The 17,603-nt window shown below is 43.2% G+C and overlaps 1 protein-coding gene across 1 annotated transcript in view; it reads left to right on the forward strand.

Moving 5' to 3' along the window:
• Positions 1-17,603, forward strand: part of CELSR1 (cadherin EGF LAG seven-pass G-type receptor 1) — a 194,689-nt gene that overhangs the window by 173,092 nt on the left and 3,994 nt on the right. Inside the window, exons 25-33 of the mRNA XM_064142457.1 lie at positions 2,514-2,688; positions 9,716-9,828; positions 10,438-10,517; positions 11,793-11,919; positions 14,045-14,170; positions 14,479-14,615; positions 15,114-15,217; positions 15,919-16,086; positions 17,255-17,497. Of these exons, the coding sequence (XP_063998527.1) occupies positions 2,514-2,688; positions 9,716-9,828; positions 10,438-10,517; positions 11,793-11,919; positions 14,045-14,170; positions 14,479-14,615; positions 15,114-15,217; positions 15,919-16,086; positions 17,255-17,497 (1,273 nt within the window). The remainder of the gene's footprint in view (positions 1-2,513; positions 2,689-9,715; positions 9,829-10,437; positions 10,518-11,792; positions 11,920-14,044; positions 14,171-14,478; positions 14,616-15,113; positions 15,218-15,918; positions 16,087-17,254; positions 17,498-17,603) is intronic.

The following is a 17,603-nucleotide window of genomic DNA, read 5'->3' on the forward strand; positions in this document are numbered from 1 at the left end:
CTTATGTTTCTGAGCAACATACCATGAAAAAAAAACCAAAATCCAAAACTCATGCCAAAATCTGAAAGCAACATTAGTGCTATGCAGGAACAATAGATTCAGAAACACAATGTAAAACATTGGAATGGTTACACAAAGTACTCTTAAAATTCAAACTCGTCAGCAGATCCTTGGCAAAATCTTGCGCTTTGCTTCTAAAAGGGGAAGGCTAATTGCAAGATTTAAATTCAGGTGTTGGATGCTTGGGGCCATTCCTCCTTTCATCTTTGAAACTGTTAAGTTGGGAGGGAAAGCTGGTTAGCAGATATTACAGTAACGCAAGTCTGTGAAGGTTTCAAGGTGACCATTTGACCACAAAGAAGACTTCAGCTCCCCTTCTGGCTGCATCATTTTAGTCCACTGACAAGAGCCAGGCATCCTCCCATGGCTTGTTGAAGAATAGATCATAGAATCATAGAATCATAGAATCAGCCAGGTTGGAAGAGACCTCCAAGATCATCCAGTCCAACCTAGCACCCAGCCCTAACCAATCAACTAGACCATGGCACTAAGTGCCTCATCCTGTATAAGGTCTGCAGAACTCACCAGTGAAGGGCAGAGCTACAAGGATGAAAGAGATGGCCACAACCTTACCCCATAGATGTCTGCAGGATTTTGCTTCTCAATTATTTTTCGTAAAGAGTTCCAGAAAAGTAGCTGAGATGGAACAGACCTTTCCAGACCTATGATACAGACACACAGACACAGAACAATATGCCGATCTTACGTTACATCAGAAGATCACATCACATCTTGTCCATTTGTGTGAGACATTTCAGGTAACTAATAAGAAAATTCCTCAAAGATGGATTTCTTTGTTTGGAGTCTAAAGATTATTCGTTGTTCATGTTCACTGTCTTCACACTTCCTGAGCTTAAGCTTCATGAATTTGTGTCTCCAGAAATAAAGTTTTCCAAAGCAACAAGGACTTTATCAGAGACTCATCCTAAAGGGAAGACCTAAGATCTTCTCACAGATCCCCTCAACCTCTGCCAACAACAAGCAGTGTTTCTTTGTACTTTTTTTAACTAGACCAGGCACAAAACATAGTTTGCTTTAAAGAAAAACTGTACCAAAATAGTACACAACCTTTGAAAGCAATCTCTACATTTGTCTCCCTGGAAAGGATGGAGTGGCAGAAAAACTTGTAGGATAGTCCTTAATCATAGAATCATAGAATCAACCAGGTTGGAAGAGACATCGAAGATCATCCAGTCCATCCTATTAGCCAGCCCTATCCAGTCAACCAGACCATGGCACTAAGTGCCTCATCCAGGCTTTTCTTGAACACCTCCAGGGACGGTGACTCCACCACCTCCCTGGGCAGCCCATTCCAATGGCAAATCACTCTCTCTGGGAAGAACTTCCTCCTAACATCCAGTCTATACTTCCCCCAGCACAACTTGAGACTGTGTCCCCTCATTCTGTTGCTGGTTGCCTGGGAGAAGAGACCAACCCCCACCTGGCTGCAGCCTCCCTTCAGGTAGCAATGAGGTCAGCCCTGAGCCTCCTCTTCTCCAGGCTACACCACCCCAGCTCCCTCAGCCTCTCCTCATAGGCTTTGTGTTCCAGGCCTTTCACCATCCCTGTCGCCCTTCTCTGGGCACATTCCATTATCTCAACAAGTCTCTTGAATTTAGGGGCCTAGAACTGGACACAGGACTCAAGGTGTGGCCTGATCAGTGTTGGGTACAGGGGAAGAATAACCTTCCTCATCCTACTAGCCCCACTATTCCTGATACAGGCCAGGATGCCATTGGCTCTCTTGGCCACCTGCGCACGCTGCTGGCTCATGTTGAGCCTACTATCTACCAGTACCCCCAGGTCCCTTTCCTCCTGGCTGCTCTGCAGCCACTCTGCCCCCATAATGTGGATATGGGAGACACAAAGTTAACACAGAACTGAGCGTGGCCATTCTCCAGAGCAGTTTGTTGCCTTTGCAGTGAGACCAGTTTAGCTGACGGAGTTGAACGTGCTGTGTCTGAATTGGACGTAGTAGCACTGTGCAGGTTAGACTTGTACATGAGGGAGAGCAGAGGGCCTGCAGCCTCCATAGGAGCACCCTCACCTCCTCCTCTGCACCAGAAGAAAAAGCCAGGAGCTCCGTCAGCCTTGCCCTTCCTGCAAGGCAAACGAATCCCTTCAGAATAGCCAAAATGCTCACTTTTGCAGCAAATATACACAGAGAAATCAGTCACAGAATGTAAAGGGCAAAGGCAGTGACCAAGAAGCATGTTGGCTCAATCAAACTCAGAACAGGCCACATAATTTTAAAAGAAAAAAAAAGAAAAAAAGAAGCTTTCACAATCTGAATAGCTTTTTTGACACTCTGAACCCCTTAATTAATCACAGTACATTTGTTCTGCCTAAACCTTTTTATTACACTTTCCTTTAGCCACACAGATGAGCCGGTGACTCACCAGGTTGTGACTCAGAAGAACCACTCTAATTACCTTGCACTTTCCCTTCTGCAGTTTGTGTGCACAGTGATTGCCATCCTCCTACATTATTTCTACATGAGCACCTTTGCGTGGATGTTTGTGGAGCAGCTCCACATCTACCGGATGCTAACCGAAGTGAGGAACATCAACTTCGGCCACATGCGCTTCTACTATGTTGTTGGCTGGGGCATTCCCGCAATCATAACAGGTACCCTCAAACTCCCCAAAACACCTTTGTTTACTTTCCCTACCATCATCACTGTCCAGATTCAAGAAAGTTATCCCATCCAAGACAGCTATGGGTGCACTCGACTACTGCTGTCTTTTCGGTGTTTTTCTGAATGAGAGCAGCACCAAATCATGTCTATCAGAAGGCAGATCTCTGTACCAAATGTCTGTTGCCCCAGTTGAAGTGATGCTGACAGTTTTACAATAACATAAGCATAATTTCACCCAGATTAAAACAGGACTTGATAATATTGCTTGGGAATAACAGTATTTTTAACAACTTTGCTGGTAGCATTCAGAAATTTTCATGCCCTGTCATGGACAAATAGTCTCTTGAGGAGGTAACTGAAGTGGCTTTGAAAGTGATGCTGCCCACAGGACGTTACAAACCTTCTCTGGACATTGCATTGCCTACCTTCAACCAGCAGTAAATGCTCTGTGAAGGTGATTTCAGCAGTTCTCATTGTGAAAAACGAGCTGGGAATATTCAGGCAGCCTTTTACTTTATTTCAGATGAAAAGGCAATGGCTTCCAATTGAAGAAAAGTAATGGAAAGCTGGAGACAGTAATCTTTGAAACTGTTCCAGGGTGATCTACAGGAGCACATTGATCTCTGCCCTCATCATACCTATTTTTGCTATCATATTTCCAGTGCTACCCTAAACACATGGTCCTGTATTAATTCAGGCAGACAGCTCCTTGGGAAGTGTGTTTCATAGAACAGTTGGAGTGGGTTTTTTTGGTTCAGCTATTTCAGCATGTATCTGTTGCCATATGGGAAAACAGATTCTAGGCAGCCAGTTAACTTTTATCCACGGTCACTTTTATTTTTACAGAGAATAACATACTGTCAGTAATGGCAGATTTTTAGCTGTCTTTCAAAAAAAAATAGCTATTACTCATATACACTTGGAAAAATATTAGAGAACAAGTTAGACCTAAAAATATGTATTTTTCCTCTGTTTTAAGAAAGTGTTATACCAAAATGTAGAGTAGGCTCGTACAGGTTAGTTCTCTTTTCAGTTTTTCCATACCACCTTGTACAGGAATCATTTCTACTTCTATCAGTTTATCCAGAGTAGAGTGGAAGGCATAGCCCAAAAGGCTCTGCCCCTGTAGGTATATCCACATATTTTAAATAGGCATTGTCTTTGAACTTCTAAACTATTTCAGACTTGTGTAACTTTTATCAGTACATACAGGACTACTGCAACATATTCAGGAATGGTTAAGTGGCAGTAGGTAACTGGCAGCATCCCTTCTGGTAGAAAACAACTATTATCATTAACCAGCAATAAACAATTGGCATTTCAGAACATGCAGCTCCTTAGAAAATTTTTTGTCAGAAATATTTTGTTTCATGTTTCCTTTCTCTCCTGAATTTCAAATTAATGTAGTCCTTTTCAACAGCAGTGTTATTCAATCCAAATATTACAAATAACACTACTTCTATATTTTTCTACTTAGACATTGTTCCCTTTGATATGGAACTGTTCTGCCCTTTTAAAACTAAAAGCTACAGTTCCAGGTTGTTTTCTGTATTTAATTTCTGGATCCACTGACTTTGCAGTTCATGTAAAAGGAAAGTCAGAACCCTATTAGTGAAGAAGACAGTGGATGTTGTCAAATGAGCAATAAAGAAAATTAAGCCTTCAGTTTGCCCTTCCAGGATTAATAATTATCTGAAGAGAAAATTATTTCTTCATAAATAGCACAATGTGGGATGTCTTGCTCCTGGATATCTTTGTTACTGTACATATTTTAAACAAGCTTTTTGAAATTCTGAATTTTAGTATCTAAGCAATAAGAAGGTTCTGGCTTCATAACATTCATCTTAGATACATTTTTTAATAGGGCTTTATGAGAGAAGGATTGTATATATTTCTTAATAATGGAAAATATATGGGAATGAATTTTAGTCTTGGACAACCAAAGGACTTTTTTTGTTTTCTTTGAAAAGTTCATATTTGGATCATTTCAACTTTAACATGCCTATTTGGGGGGAAAAAATACAACCTGCAGTGGCAGTGGTTTTGCTCTGTGTTATTTATCATTTGTTTTCTATTTTGTGTGTTCAAACTGACATTCATTTCGAGCTAGGATATAGTGGTTCTAATCCATTTGGGATGGGACAAGGCTACTTGCAGAAGGAAACCTTGACCTTTAGGGGAGGGAAAAGTTAGTAATGTGTTTACATAGGAAGCACTCCAACTAGAAGAGCCATGTTTAATCACAGAACAGAAAAGCAAATATGCACAAATAAAAGTAGGATAGAAGTTGGAAGGAGTCTTGCAGCCATCCATCAAAAGAATGTGGATCTGGAATATTCTTCCATGGGGAACGATAGTGGAACTTTTAAATGTACTTTAAACTTGCTTATTCTAAAATGTAGTGTAATCCATCTAGGAGAGAGATTTTATTATTTCCTTGCCTTAGGAGCAAAGGGCTGGATTTGGCATCCAAGAACCCTCCAGTACTGTTTGTCTTTGTGGCAACACACCAAATGGTTGGCACGCGTGTGCAGTATCAGTTTTGCCATGGAAGCTGCGGTGCTCATGTTAAAATAGGTTCTTGCATAGCCCTAAAACCGGTATCCCCCAGAAAATGTCTCTTTCCAGATCTGCTATTTGCTGTGAATGCTAAGTGAGGTGATGAGGCAGGAACGAGATGACACTGACCCACAGTCACCTGAGTAACGTGCTACAGCTGGGCTGGCAGGAGCTCAGAAGGGTGGCAGCATGCCTCTCCAGTGCCACATCCCCGTAGTGTGTCCTTAGCATGCTCCTGGAATGGGTACTGGTCCCCACAGGATTCTTGGCCCTAGAGCCAACCCCAGTTTCTGCAGACACCTGTGAGCTGTAACATAGCTCATGTACTTTGGGTGCTCTGAACAGCCAGGCTACAGCATTTAATTGATGTGCCAAAATGATTCTCTGTTTTACCATGCAGTGGATTAATTCCGCCTTTCTGTGAAGTGTTATTTCACATATTGGTGACTGCAGTAATATTTGAACCATGTACTTGAAGACTGCAATTTGGCCTATTTGTTTAATGGAGAAATTTAGGGTAGGATTTTGAGGGTGAAAAAAGTGTTACTGTCTTGCAATTACTCTTATGCCAGATGTTTAGTCAAACTGTAGTTTAAGTCTCACTAGTGCAGAAATTAAGTCCTGAGAAACAGTCTGTGTCTATAGAATTACATTCATATAAAATACTTTATGCTCCCTTCACCATTTATGTCTAATTCTTTCTTGATGGCAACTGCTGAAAGAGGTGGTAGAAGGCCCAATGGGAGCAGGGGGGGAAATAGTCCCATCCCATTCCACACTTCAGAGGAAACAGATCCAATACCCATGGCTTTGCCAAATAGGCAGTTTAATCTTCATAAACTGTAGGCCTGTACCAGATGTGACTACTGGCTCTGTGCCAGCTTTAAGCAGCAAGAGTGAAGCGCAGCTACCTCTCCCTTTTTCAGTGTCTTTTCATCAAAGCACATGGGCTTCAGTTCAAAAAAGGCTTTTACTGATACACAGGAGTTCTTGTGCAGAGCAGCGCTGCTGTCAGCCTTGGCCACCTGCTCGATTCAAGGCATATGCTCAACACACCAGATGCTCCCGATGCTCAGACATGCTGCAGCCATTTGCCATATGTCACTGGCCACAGGCCTCACAGGGATCAGTTTCTGTATCTTGAAGAAACAAGACCTCTGCAGATAGGGTACACCTATCTAAAAGGGAAAAGAATCCTTGCATGGGCATTAGCAGGGCTTGTTGAAACAGGTTTAAACTAGATTCATGGGGGGAAAGGAATAAAACCATCCTCATTAGAGATAGGCCTGGAGTGGCACACAGATGTTTGAGGGACTGTGTGCTGGTGAGGTCCTTCTCAGTGGTTGTCTTGGATGGAGATCCATGTGGCAGCAAAGACAGCAGGTATTGCTGATGTATTGGAAATTATGTAAATGCCTGAGAATGGTCATGTGGGAATTAGGGTTTCTCTCCAAACAAGGATGGCAAGATCAACAGTCAAACTGAAGTGCATCTACACCAGTGCACGCAGCATGGGCAACAAACAGCAGGGACTGGAAGCCTCTATGCATCAGGAGAACTGTGTCATAGTTGCCATCGTGTAAACGTGGTGAGATGACTTACACAGCTGGAGTGCTGCAATGGATTGCTATAAACTCTTCAGAAGGCATAAGCAAGGAAGGAGGGATGGTGGAATGGCCCTGTGTGATAGTGTTTTAATTTTCTAGAGCTCAGTGATGGTGACAGTAGGTTTGTGTAAGAATCATGGGGGTGGCCAAGAAGGCAGATACCATGATAGGACTCTGTTATGGATCATTCAACCAGGAAAAAGAGGCAGATGAAATGTTCTATAAAGAGTGGGGAGAACTGTCACAATTGCTAGCTCTTGTTCTTGTGAGGGATTTCAACCTACCAAATATCTACTGGAAATAAAATACAGCAGAGAGGGAGCAGTCCATGCAATTCCTGGAGTGTGTGGAAGACAACCTTATGGCATAGCTGGTAAGCAAACCAACCCAAGAAGGCATCCTGCTGGATCAGTTCATGAACAGAGAAACTCGTGAATGACATGATGGTTGGAGTCTACCTACCAGGTGGAACTACCATCTTGAACTTCTGGAGGGCAGACTTTGGCCTGGTTAGGATACTGATTGATAGAGTCCCTTGGGAGGCAGTACTGATGGGCAAAGGAGCCTAGGAAAGCTGTATATTCTTTAAGATAGAAATGGTGAAGAGAAAGAAACGGGTGGGAAAGACTTACCTGACTGAAATCAGTTTTGGTTGCATATCAGGATTGAAAAAACAGATTGTGACCTTTGGAAGAAGGGACAGGCAACTCAAGAGGACTATAGGGATGTCATAAAGTTATGTGAGGAGAAAATTAAAAGGGCAAAAGCCAAACTACAGCTTAATCTGGCTACTGCTGTAAGACAATAGCATTGTTCCTATAAATACAGTGGCCACAAAACAAGAGCTAAGAATTTCTATCCTCTTTTGGATGCCCAAGGGGAACATAGTGACAGAGGATGAAGAGAAGACTGAGGTACTTGACACCTTATTTGCCTCAGTCTTTAATAGTAAGACCAGTTGTTCGCTGGATACCCAGCCCCTTCAGCTGCAAGACAAGGAAGGGGAGCAGAACAAAGCTCCCATAATCCAAGGGGAAATGATTAGCAACCTGCTGCACCACGTAGACACACACAAGGTCTATGGGTCTGGATAGGATGCATACAGGGGTACTGACAGAGCTGGCAGAAATGTTCACCAAGGCACTTCCCATCATTTAGCAGCAGTCCTGGCTAACTGGGTAGGTCACAAGTGGTGTTTCTCAGGGCTCAGTATTGGAGCCAGTTCTCTTTAGTATCTTTATCAATTGTCTGCATGAGGGGATTGAGGGCACCCTCAGTAAGTTTGCAGACAACGCAAGGTTGGACAGGAGTCTTGATTTGTTTAAGAATAGGAAGGCTCTACAGAGAGATCTGCATGGGCTGGATCCGTGGGCCGAGTGAGGTCAGTTCCACAAGGCCAAGTGCCAGGTTCTGCATTTCAGTCACAACAACCCCATGTAGCACTACAGGCGGTACTGTAGCTGGAAAGCTGCCTGGTGGAAAAGGACCTGAGGATGTTGGTCAAGAGCCATCTGAGTATGAGCCAGCAGAGTGTTGAGGTGGCCGGAGAGGCCAACAGCATCCTCGCTTGGATCAGAAATAGTGTCCAGCAGGAGTAGTGAAGTGATCATGCCCCTGTGCCTGGCACTGGTGAGGACACACCTTGAATACTGTGTTCAGTTTTGTGTCCATCACTACAAGAAAGACACTGAGGTGCTGGAGTGCATCCAAAGAAGGGCAATGAGGCTGCTGAAGGGTCTAGAGAAGACCTATGAGGAGTGACTGAGGCAACTGGGGTTGTTTAGCCTGGACAAAAGGCTTAGAGGAGACCTTATCACTCTCTTCATCTATTTGAAAGGAGGTTGTAGTGAGGTGGATGTTGGTCTCTTCTCCCAGGTAACAAGTGGTAGGACGAGAGGAAAGCCTTGAGTTACATGAGAGAAGGTTTGAATTGGATATTGGGAAACAATTCTTCACCAAAAAAGGTTAAGCATTGGAACAGGCTGCCCAAGGAAATGGTTGAGTCACCACCCCTGTAAGTATTTAAAAGAAGTGTAGATGTGGTGCATCAATGTGGGACGTAGTTTAGTGGTGGACTTGGCAGTGTAAAGTTAAAATTGTGTCTTAGTGATTTTAGAAGTCTTTTCTAACCTAAATGATTCTGTGATTTGGCAGGTCAATATAGGCAAGGTTTAGGTCATCAAATCAGGAAGCAAATAGAAGTTGCACTCCCTTGGAATTGTCCAGGCTTTGAAAAATTAAACAATAACAGGTGTATTTTTAACTCAGTAGCCCTGGAGACATTAGTAAGGTGAGGTACATGGGATGACAGCTGAAATAATCCCACCTGAGCTTAAGTGGTTTACTCCCATAAGTTCCCAGGTTGCATTGTCTCTGGTGTTATTTTAGGGGTAGCAAGCTCAAGGCAGTTAAGAATTCTTTTTTCATATATAGTATAGACATTTCCTCAGTTATGATTTGCATCATTCTGCTTCATAGGCTTACTGAAATTCCTGAACATGTCACTCACCCTCAAGGCTTCATCACATTGTGCGAGTTTCACTATAAAACAGTGCTGAAACAGAATTAAGTTGGGACTTGCATTTCTTGTCACTTTTGTGCAGCTGTACTTTGTTCTGGTAGGCAAAACTCATGGTATATCGTTCGGTACAGAGTGACCAGCATAAAGGTTTTGATTTCAGAAGTTTTATGTCAATATTTGCTCTGATTTTTAATTCCTGAACTGTCCTGTTGGAACAGATTTTGCCATTACCGTTTTGTTTGTCAGATGAAGATTTTGAACTATGCCTGGTTATATAGAAGGTCTCAGGATCACCTTTCTGATGTACTTTCTCTCCGTTTTGTGACCCAGGGCTAGCTGTCGGTCTGGATCCACAAGGCTACGGGAACCCGGATTTCTGCTGGCTGTCTGTTCATGACACCCTTATCTGGAGTTTTGCTGGGCCCATTGTAATGGTTGTAGTTGTAAGTATGGTGGAGTTGGTTTTTGGAGCCATCTCTTCTTTATTGCTACGTTTTTCTTTAAGTTTTGTCAAAGAGTAGTCATAATTTGAAGCAACTCCATTCTTTACATTTCATTTGCTCCACGTTTGAAGAGCCAGAAAGGGAAGGACCAGACAAATTCTCAGCATTAATATTCAGTATTAGGTACAGGTGCTCAGCCCCACCTACTATATCTCAGCTGTGAAAAGCAGTGGAGGTTGGAGGAGTATTCAGAGGAAATAATACCATATGTCTGCTCTGTTACTATATTTTTATATTCTGGTTTGATCAGCTGAAAGAAGATGCTGGGCCGAGTAGCCTTTGATCTGGACACGGGCAGCTACTCTCTCATTCCAGCCTCTTTGCACGGGGCTGTCATACTAGTTTTCATCCAGATCAAGTCCCAGGTTCTTCTTGACTATACGGGTTTGAAATGAGATGAATCTTGGAACTTAGAGACCTGTAAATTGAAGGGGAAATATTTTTGGCACCACAAACCATTCTAGAATAAAACCTGCATTTTTGCTGAAGCCAAAGCTCTAACAAAATGTACAGAAAGAACCTATGCTGCTATTTCAATTTCCCTTTCAGATAAACACTGTCATCTTTATACTAGCAATGAAAGCGTCATGCAAACGAAGGCAACGTTCCTTTGAAAAAACTGGAGTCGTGTAAGTTTGGCTTCAAAAACCTGTAGAAAAAAATTAGGCCAGAAATAACAAAGGGACAGAATTGCAAGTGTTGGAGCAGGAAATGAAAGATATTTGGGGGATACAGTGACAGTCAGCATTGGTACAGGCAATCTGAGCAGCAGCACATGCTCCTGGGGTTCCTTTGGAGGCAGCAATGGTAGGCAGGCGAAGGAAGAGGAGAGCAAAACATCTGATCTGATGGTATCAGTACAGTACTTCCAGATCTTTCATCATAGTCCCTACAACACTGTCACATAACCCTCCACCTGTGACGTGCCCAGGAAGATGTACTTCTGGGTTTCCTTCTGCCTGCCCTTGGCTCAGAAAGGTCTCCTGTGACATGCCTGGGTTACCATCCACGTTGTGCCAGAGACCCGTTGAGGTTCCCTTGCTGAGGGACAGCCACTCCCCATCTCACTCCACATGGGATGAGCAAAAAAGTCTGGCAAGCTGCCACTTCCCTGCATTGCTGTCACAGCCTGTTCCCATTAAGATCTGTTTTGCCCAAAGCTCAGGATTTATCTGTGAACTGAAAAGTGATTAGTTAGTGGCAAGACACACCCCACACACTTCCCCACCCCCCACCCCTTTTTTTTCTTTTTCTGGAGGCTTCTTCTAGCTGTTTATTCAGCCCTGCCTGGTGGGGGATGGGAGGCTGTGTTTTGGTTTTGTTTGGATTTCTTTTTTTTTTAACCTCCCTAAACAAAACAAAAAAAAAAAAAAAAAAAGGAGTATAAATGCTACTTGATGGCATCTGGTTTACTCATAATACAATACTTTTGCCACTAGAATTGTGGCTGTCTTCTGACAGTGTCTATGGATGTAATTGTTTTCAGCAAACAAATACTCCTTTGAGTGCTCTCCATCTCAAACCTTGCACTGTTACATTGAGAAGGAATGTGAGGGTGAACTTGACAAACAGAAATGAGATGGATTTGGCCATTCACCAAGCAGATCTTTTCCTTGGAGTCAACGTGGCTGAACAGCAACGGGCTTGGCAAAGAGCCTGGTTTGTTTGAGGAAAACATTAGAAAATAACTTGAGAAGAAATCGCTTCTTTTTTACCTGAATATGCTGTCATTGAGTAGTGCAGTGAGAGTTGGGAATTGGGATCTAGAGAGCACTGCCCTAATTTTCCCAAGGGGCCTTTCCAGTTGCCAAATCATTGGGTGTGTGGCGTTGCCTGTGTGGAGCACTTAGGCTGCCTTCTACCTCCTGCCATGCTGCAAAACTCCGTCTGTGTTTGCTTTACAGCTCTGTGCTGCGAACGGCCTTCCTGCTCTTGCTGCTCATCAGTGCCACATGGCTCTTGGGTCTGATGGCAGTGAACAGTGATGTCATGACATTCCACTATCTCTTTGCCATTTTCAGCTGCCTGCAGGTAAGTTGGATGGCATCTTGTCTGGGCATACTTTGGTGAGCACACTGCAGCAACCAGACCTCTAGAAACCTGTTATATGTGTGCTAACCTAAGAAGAACGGAGATGTCAAGCACAATTTTTGTCCTCTTTTCTCAAAAAGAGAGCTCATTTCAACAAAACTAAAACACTAAGTAATTGCATCTCTCACTTTTAGTTCTGAAGGTAAGTGCTCTGCTATTGTAACCTATGACGGATAACCATAGGCAACTATACCTCTATCCTTTTAGACACAAAATATTTCTCATTGTTGTATGTGCTCATTGTTAGCAGTCATCCTGTTGCTACCATGAACACAAAACTGGGCTTTCCACTCAGAGTGGATGGCTCCAAGTTCAACCCTTTCAAAAATTAAATTGGTGTTTAAAGAAAGGAATGAAATAATGATTTTCAAATGCAACTCATTGCATTAGGGTTTTACTGGATTGTCAGTACTAGTGTACACATTTGTTGATTAAAGACACAGAAAATATTTGTTTGTGGGAGACTTGGCATGGAAATAATCATGAAGCTTCAAGCAGGTCACAATTTGAATGTAGCTAAGTATGGCAGTAACTGTCGTGGCAAGTGCCTCCAGTATTAAAACAGCTACTGACAGGACATTCTTGATAGCTGCAGCACAAGACCCACAAATAGCCAAAGAGAAAAAGAAGTCTGATGGGTCTTCTCTGGAGATGACTCTCCATGCCACAGAAGCACACCATATAGGCCAGCTTGGAGCAAGCTTATTTTGCCACTTCAGCTGGTGTGCTCTGAAATAAATGCATCTACTCAGGCTGTAAAAGGAGACTTCCACAAGCCTGAAATGAAATGAAATTAAATGTAAAGATGTGAGAGATGAAAGTCAGCAGCTGGAATTCTCCAAATTTGCCCAGAGAGGCACAGTGGTATGTAATGTCTCAGGTCACTCCCTTCTTTGAACTTGGCATTTTTGAAGAGACATGTGTGTGAATTTTATTAATGAATAATCCCAAAGCACTATTGCCAGCTAAGATCACGTTTGGTTGAATGCTTAGAAAACGACCTTGAAGTTTAAAGTTACTCTGTGTCAATTGCTTTGGCTAAAGTCATGAACTGCAGGCACCTTGTGATGTTGGTACAGCTGCAACTTAATGAGTGATTGGCTTCTACATACTTCACTGTCTCTCCAACCAAAATTGCTAAGAGTTTAGCAGCTGTGTGCGTTCCCTAAGAGCAAATACACCTGAAGGTACACACGCATCTGCTCACTGTCCCCAGGGAAAATTGTTCATGTGTGTTCCCGGCAGCCAGCAACTGCCCAACCCTGGGGATTTCAGTTATTTTCCCATGGTATTTCCTTGGTATTGCTGAACCAAAGAACATATGGGATAAATGTTGTGACTTCTCACCCTTTTCATGCCTTAAGTTCTCTTAGTATTAAGGATGTCTGGTAAAAAGGTTGCCCATTTCCAGAGGCTTTCATTAAAGTCTTTATGTGCTGCTATCGATTTGCTCACCAGTGGTGTTAAAGCTCTATAAAGTCTTGGTGTAAGTACTATCCTGAAATTCCTTGCAATATTTTACACTGGGACATTTTCATACCTGTTGGATATTTTGAGAAGCAAGTTCCCCATCCTCCTGTAGCACTGGTGCCTTGCCCTGCACTCCTTTGTCTTGTGCAGGTGGACATCACAACATCCCAATGGGCAGTGCAAGCTGGATATGGGAGCAGGGCAGGAGCAGCTGCTGGGGTAGTTTCCATTTTGCTGCCCTTTCTTTTGAGGGCTTTGGGTGTGCAATGGGCTGTGATGATGTTCTGTGACTCTCAAATGACAAGGGAGTGTGGCACCCACCACAGGCTCTGCTCTGCAAGTCCTGGAGAAACACATTGATATTTATATTTCCACAGGCCTTTTACACCCCTTTGAATTTGGATGCAAGCTATGAATCCTAGGAGATCAATCAATGCCATTTCAAAGAGAGATAACAGTTATTGCTGTTGAAATCACTGACTGTGAGCTAGAATTTAGAGGCTGTTGCAAAACAGTTGTTCTCTATTATCTGTATTAGCTGTTCTGTACTAATGAATCATTTACAATTAGTCTTCCTCTCTCTAAAATGGTCCAGGGGCTGTTCATTTTCTTCTTCCACTGTGTATTTAACAAAGAAGTCAGGAAGCACTTGAAGAACACTTTAACTGGGAAGAAACCTCTTCCAGACGATTCCACTGCAACAAGAGCTACTTTATTAACTGTGAGTTAAAAACACTGGGGAAAAAGCACCCTCTTGCCAATAGAAATTGCCTATGAAATAGTCTTGGAGATGGATTATCCACAATTGAGTGTATTTTCTGACTAAATTCAGTGACTTGTACAAAGATTCTGGATGGCATCTCAAAATTTTTATGTCTATTTTAATTACAACTATTGAAAGGAAAGAACTATTTTCCTCAGCATCAAAAACTACTTGGGTCCTTCAAAGCTTACGGGTACTTACGGGTAACATAAACTTTTGGCATGATCATCCAGTATTGCATTGTGTCTTTTTTTTCTCCTCCTCAGCGATCTCTGAACTGTAACAACACCTATATAGAAGAGCCAAATATGTACCGCACAACTCTTGGGGAATCCACTGTCTCTCTAGAAAGCACCGTCAGGTCAGCCAAGAGCCACAATAGCTACCTTGCTTATATTCTCAGGTAATCAGGTGGCAGGTGCATGGCTTTCAGGTGCTTGCCTTTCTCTTTTCATTGCTCTTGTGGAAAACAGAAATGCTGTGGTTCAAATGCTGCTTGTTTTGTTGTGCCTTAAGAGTTCTGGTTTATGTGACTGTCACTTTCTTTTGCATGCATCTTTGGTGAGAGGAGTTGGGGCAGCACAGTACATATCATGACTATTATAACTGTATGGGCCATGCTGCTTGCCTTTTTAAAATCCAGATATCTCTCAAGGAGTGCAGTTCAGCTTATTAACTTCAGGGTTTTTTCAGCACATGATTCATGTGGCCAAACTCAGACAGTTACCTTAGCATAACCTATGACTTGCTGTAAAAGTCACCCCATTGATAATCAAGCATAGAGTGGCTAAGGTCCACTGCCAGCAGTCTATGTTTGACCAGAAGACTCTGATCTGCATGTCTGTTTTGTCGCAAACAGTAAAGTGACCAAGAAAGTTGTTCTTTCTTTTTATTCTCAAAGGGATGAGGCTGCTCATAAGCTTAGTGGATCCTCAAGTCAAGCAAGGGCTGGTCAGACTGAAGCAGATTCCTCCATTTTTCATAGGAATCCATCAAAATCCAATGGTAAGAATTATTTCTCAATGTGATGACCCACTTGTTCACCTTCTCCTAACTTGTTTCAAAGGCTTCTATAGTAGGAAGAATAGTTAGTCTGATTTGATGTGTCTCATTCTTGCTATGCATTTGGCTTAACATGATATGCAATGGGAATCTTGGAGTGGCAACACCATGTATCTGATTATTGTGATGGTTTCATTGTAATCTGACAGCTGTCACAGCTGTTGACAGTTTCTGGCATGCCCTTTCTTTCTCACAAATGATGTGCTGATTTTTAATTGGAGATCTTTCGACGTTTGATACTTGAGGCAATATCCTCCTTTACTGCTATGTATTTTGTGCAAGGAAATGAGCGTCTCGTCTGATTTCCTTTCCTTTGGGTGTTGACATAAAATTTTGTCGCCTTGTAGCAGTTTTAAGTGCATTTGCAGATTCTTGATGTTTCTAGCTAGCTTGGCTTCATTGTGTGTTGTTTATTGAGATCCTACAGGGTTATTGTTCTGTATATTGAATAGGCTTCCCATCTCTACTTTGATGGATGCTGCAGTTCTTGCGGATTTATCCTGTGTACACTTACAAATGCAAGAGCTCATCTCTGGCATGGCCCAAGCTACACTGCCGGCTTTTCTTTTTCCTTGCACAGTTGTCAGATTTGTTCAGCTCCAGATGACACTCTCATCGTTGTGTTTCCCATTTTGAATCTGTAGAGCACGATTCAGACTCCGACAGCGAACTCTCCCTTGATGAGCACAGCAGCTCTTATGCGTCCTCCCATTCGTCAGACAGTGAGGAAGATGGGCTTGAAACAGAGAAAAACTGGAACACATCTACTTCCAAAAATAATGACCATGGTCCACTCCACAGCACACCCAAAGGTACTCCCACTGCAAGGGGAGAGCAACAGGTTTATTCACTTATAAAATAGCTGTAGAGTAGCTGGGACTAATTTACCAAAATGCCAGACAGTAGAGACAGCATCCTTACCATGGTGCCTTGCTGCAGAGATCCTTGTTGTCTCCAGGTTAGAGACCTTTCTTTTCCCCAGACTTGTTCACTGGGGTGACTGAGCACAAGTGAAAAGATGCTTGAGCAAATCAGCAAATGACAGCACTCAGGCAGAAAGTGGGCTTTGCAGCAAGGTCCCCACTGTGCTTGGAAATGCTGCTACCCAGCCAGCAAAGGCACGTATGAAGGAAGAATAAGAGGAACAAAAAATCTGGTTGTTTTGAGGGCCAGAGAAAGAAACACCTGCCTCTCCTCATGCAGTACAGAATCACAGAATCAGAATGTTACAGGTCAGAAGGGACCTTCAGAGATCACCAAGTCCAACCCCTTTGCCGAAGTCAGAATCACATAGGATCATCCACACAGGAATGCATCCAGGCAGGTTTTGAAAGTCTCCAGAGAAGGAGACTCCACAACCTCTCTGGGCAGTCTGTTCCAGTGCTCCATCACTCTCACTGTAAAGTAGTTTCTCCTAATGCTGATGGTGAAACCTATATTCAAGTTTGTATCACAGGGATTTATCTGTGTCAAGGCCATCCTGTAGATAAAGAGTTGGAGATAATTGGCTATTAATATCAATGTGTATGAGAAGGTGCAGGCATTTCTGGGCATAGTTCATCTTGTCCTAAAGATAAGACAGCTTGGACTGGTAGTCATCCTCACTGTTGTGCTGGTTATCTGCGCAAAGACAACACAAGGTGCCTTGGGTGCCCTCACCCTTCAGAAACCAACCTCCTCAAGGAGCCAGTGGGATCATTGGTTCTGAAGAGCTGAGAGAGCAAGTTTGCCTCACAATTCCCTGTAATGGAGCCAGCAGCCTTGCTTGAAGAAGGGTGTGGATGCCCTGCCACCCTACCAGGTGTGTTTTGTGGAGGTTGCTGCGCTCTGAGGGTAGTGCAATCCAACAAGAATCAACTGAAGGTTTGCTCTGGTTTGACACACAACTCCTTCCCAGCTACAGGGAACAGGACTGCCTAGGCAGTGGTTGAGAAGACCTGTGAAAAGTAGGTTTCGAGCTAGTATTTTTTTGCATTGCAGTTGATACCCTTCCCAATCATGTGAAACCCTATTGGCCCACAGAGTGTGTAACGGCCAGTGACAGTGAGGACCCCAGTGGGAAACAGAAACTCAAAGTCGAGACCAAGGTCAACGTAGAACTTCACAGGGAGAACCAAGTGAACCACAGCAACGAAGCACCACAGGACAAGGAGAATGAAGGGCAGCAGAAGGAGAACAGACCTTTGTCCCACCAGAACAACCAGCAGCCGGAGCAGAGGAAAGGTAGCACCACCAGCCTAGCCTCGCAGCCAAACTGGGAGACTAGGGCTGTTAGTTTATATGGTAGCTCTATTACAGAAGAAGACTTTCCAAATGGCTCCAGCCTGTG

Source organism: Pogoniulus pusillus, chromosome 4 (assembly GCF_015220805.1).
Source record: "Pogoniulus pusillus isolate bPogPus1 chromosome 4, bPogPus1.pri, whole genome shotgun sequence".
In the NCBI taxonomy this organism is placed as follows: domain Eukaryota; kingdom Metazoa; phylum Chordata; class Aves; order Piciformes; family Lybiidae; genus Pogoniulus; species Pogoniulus pusillus.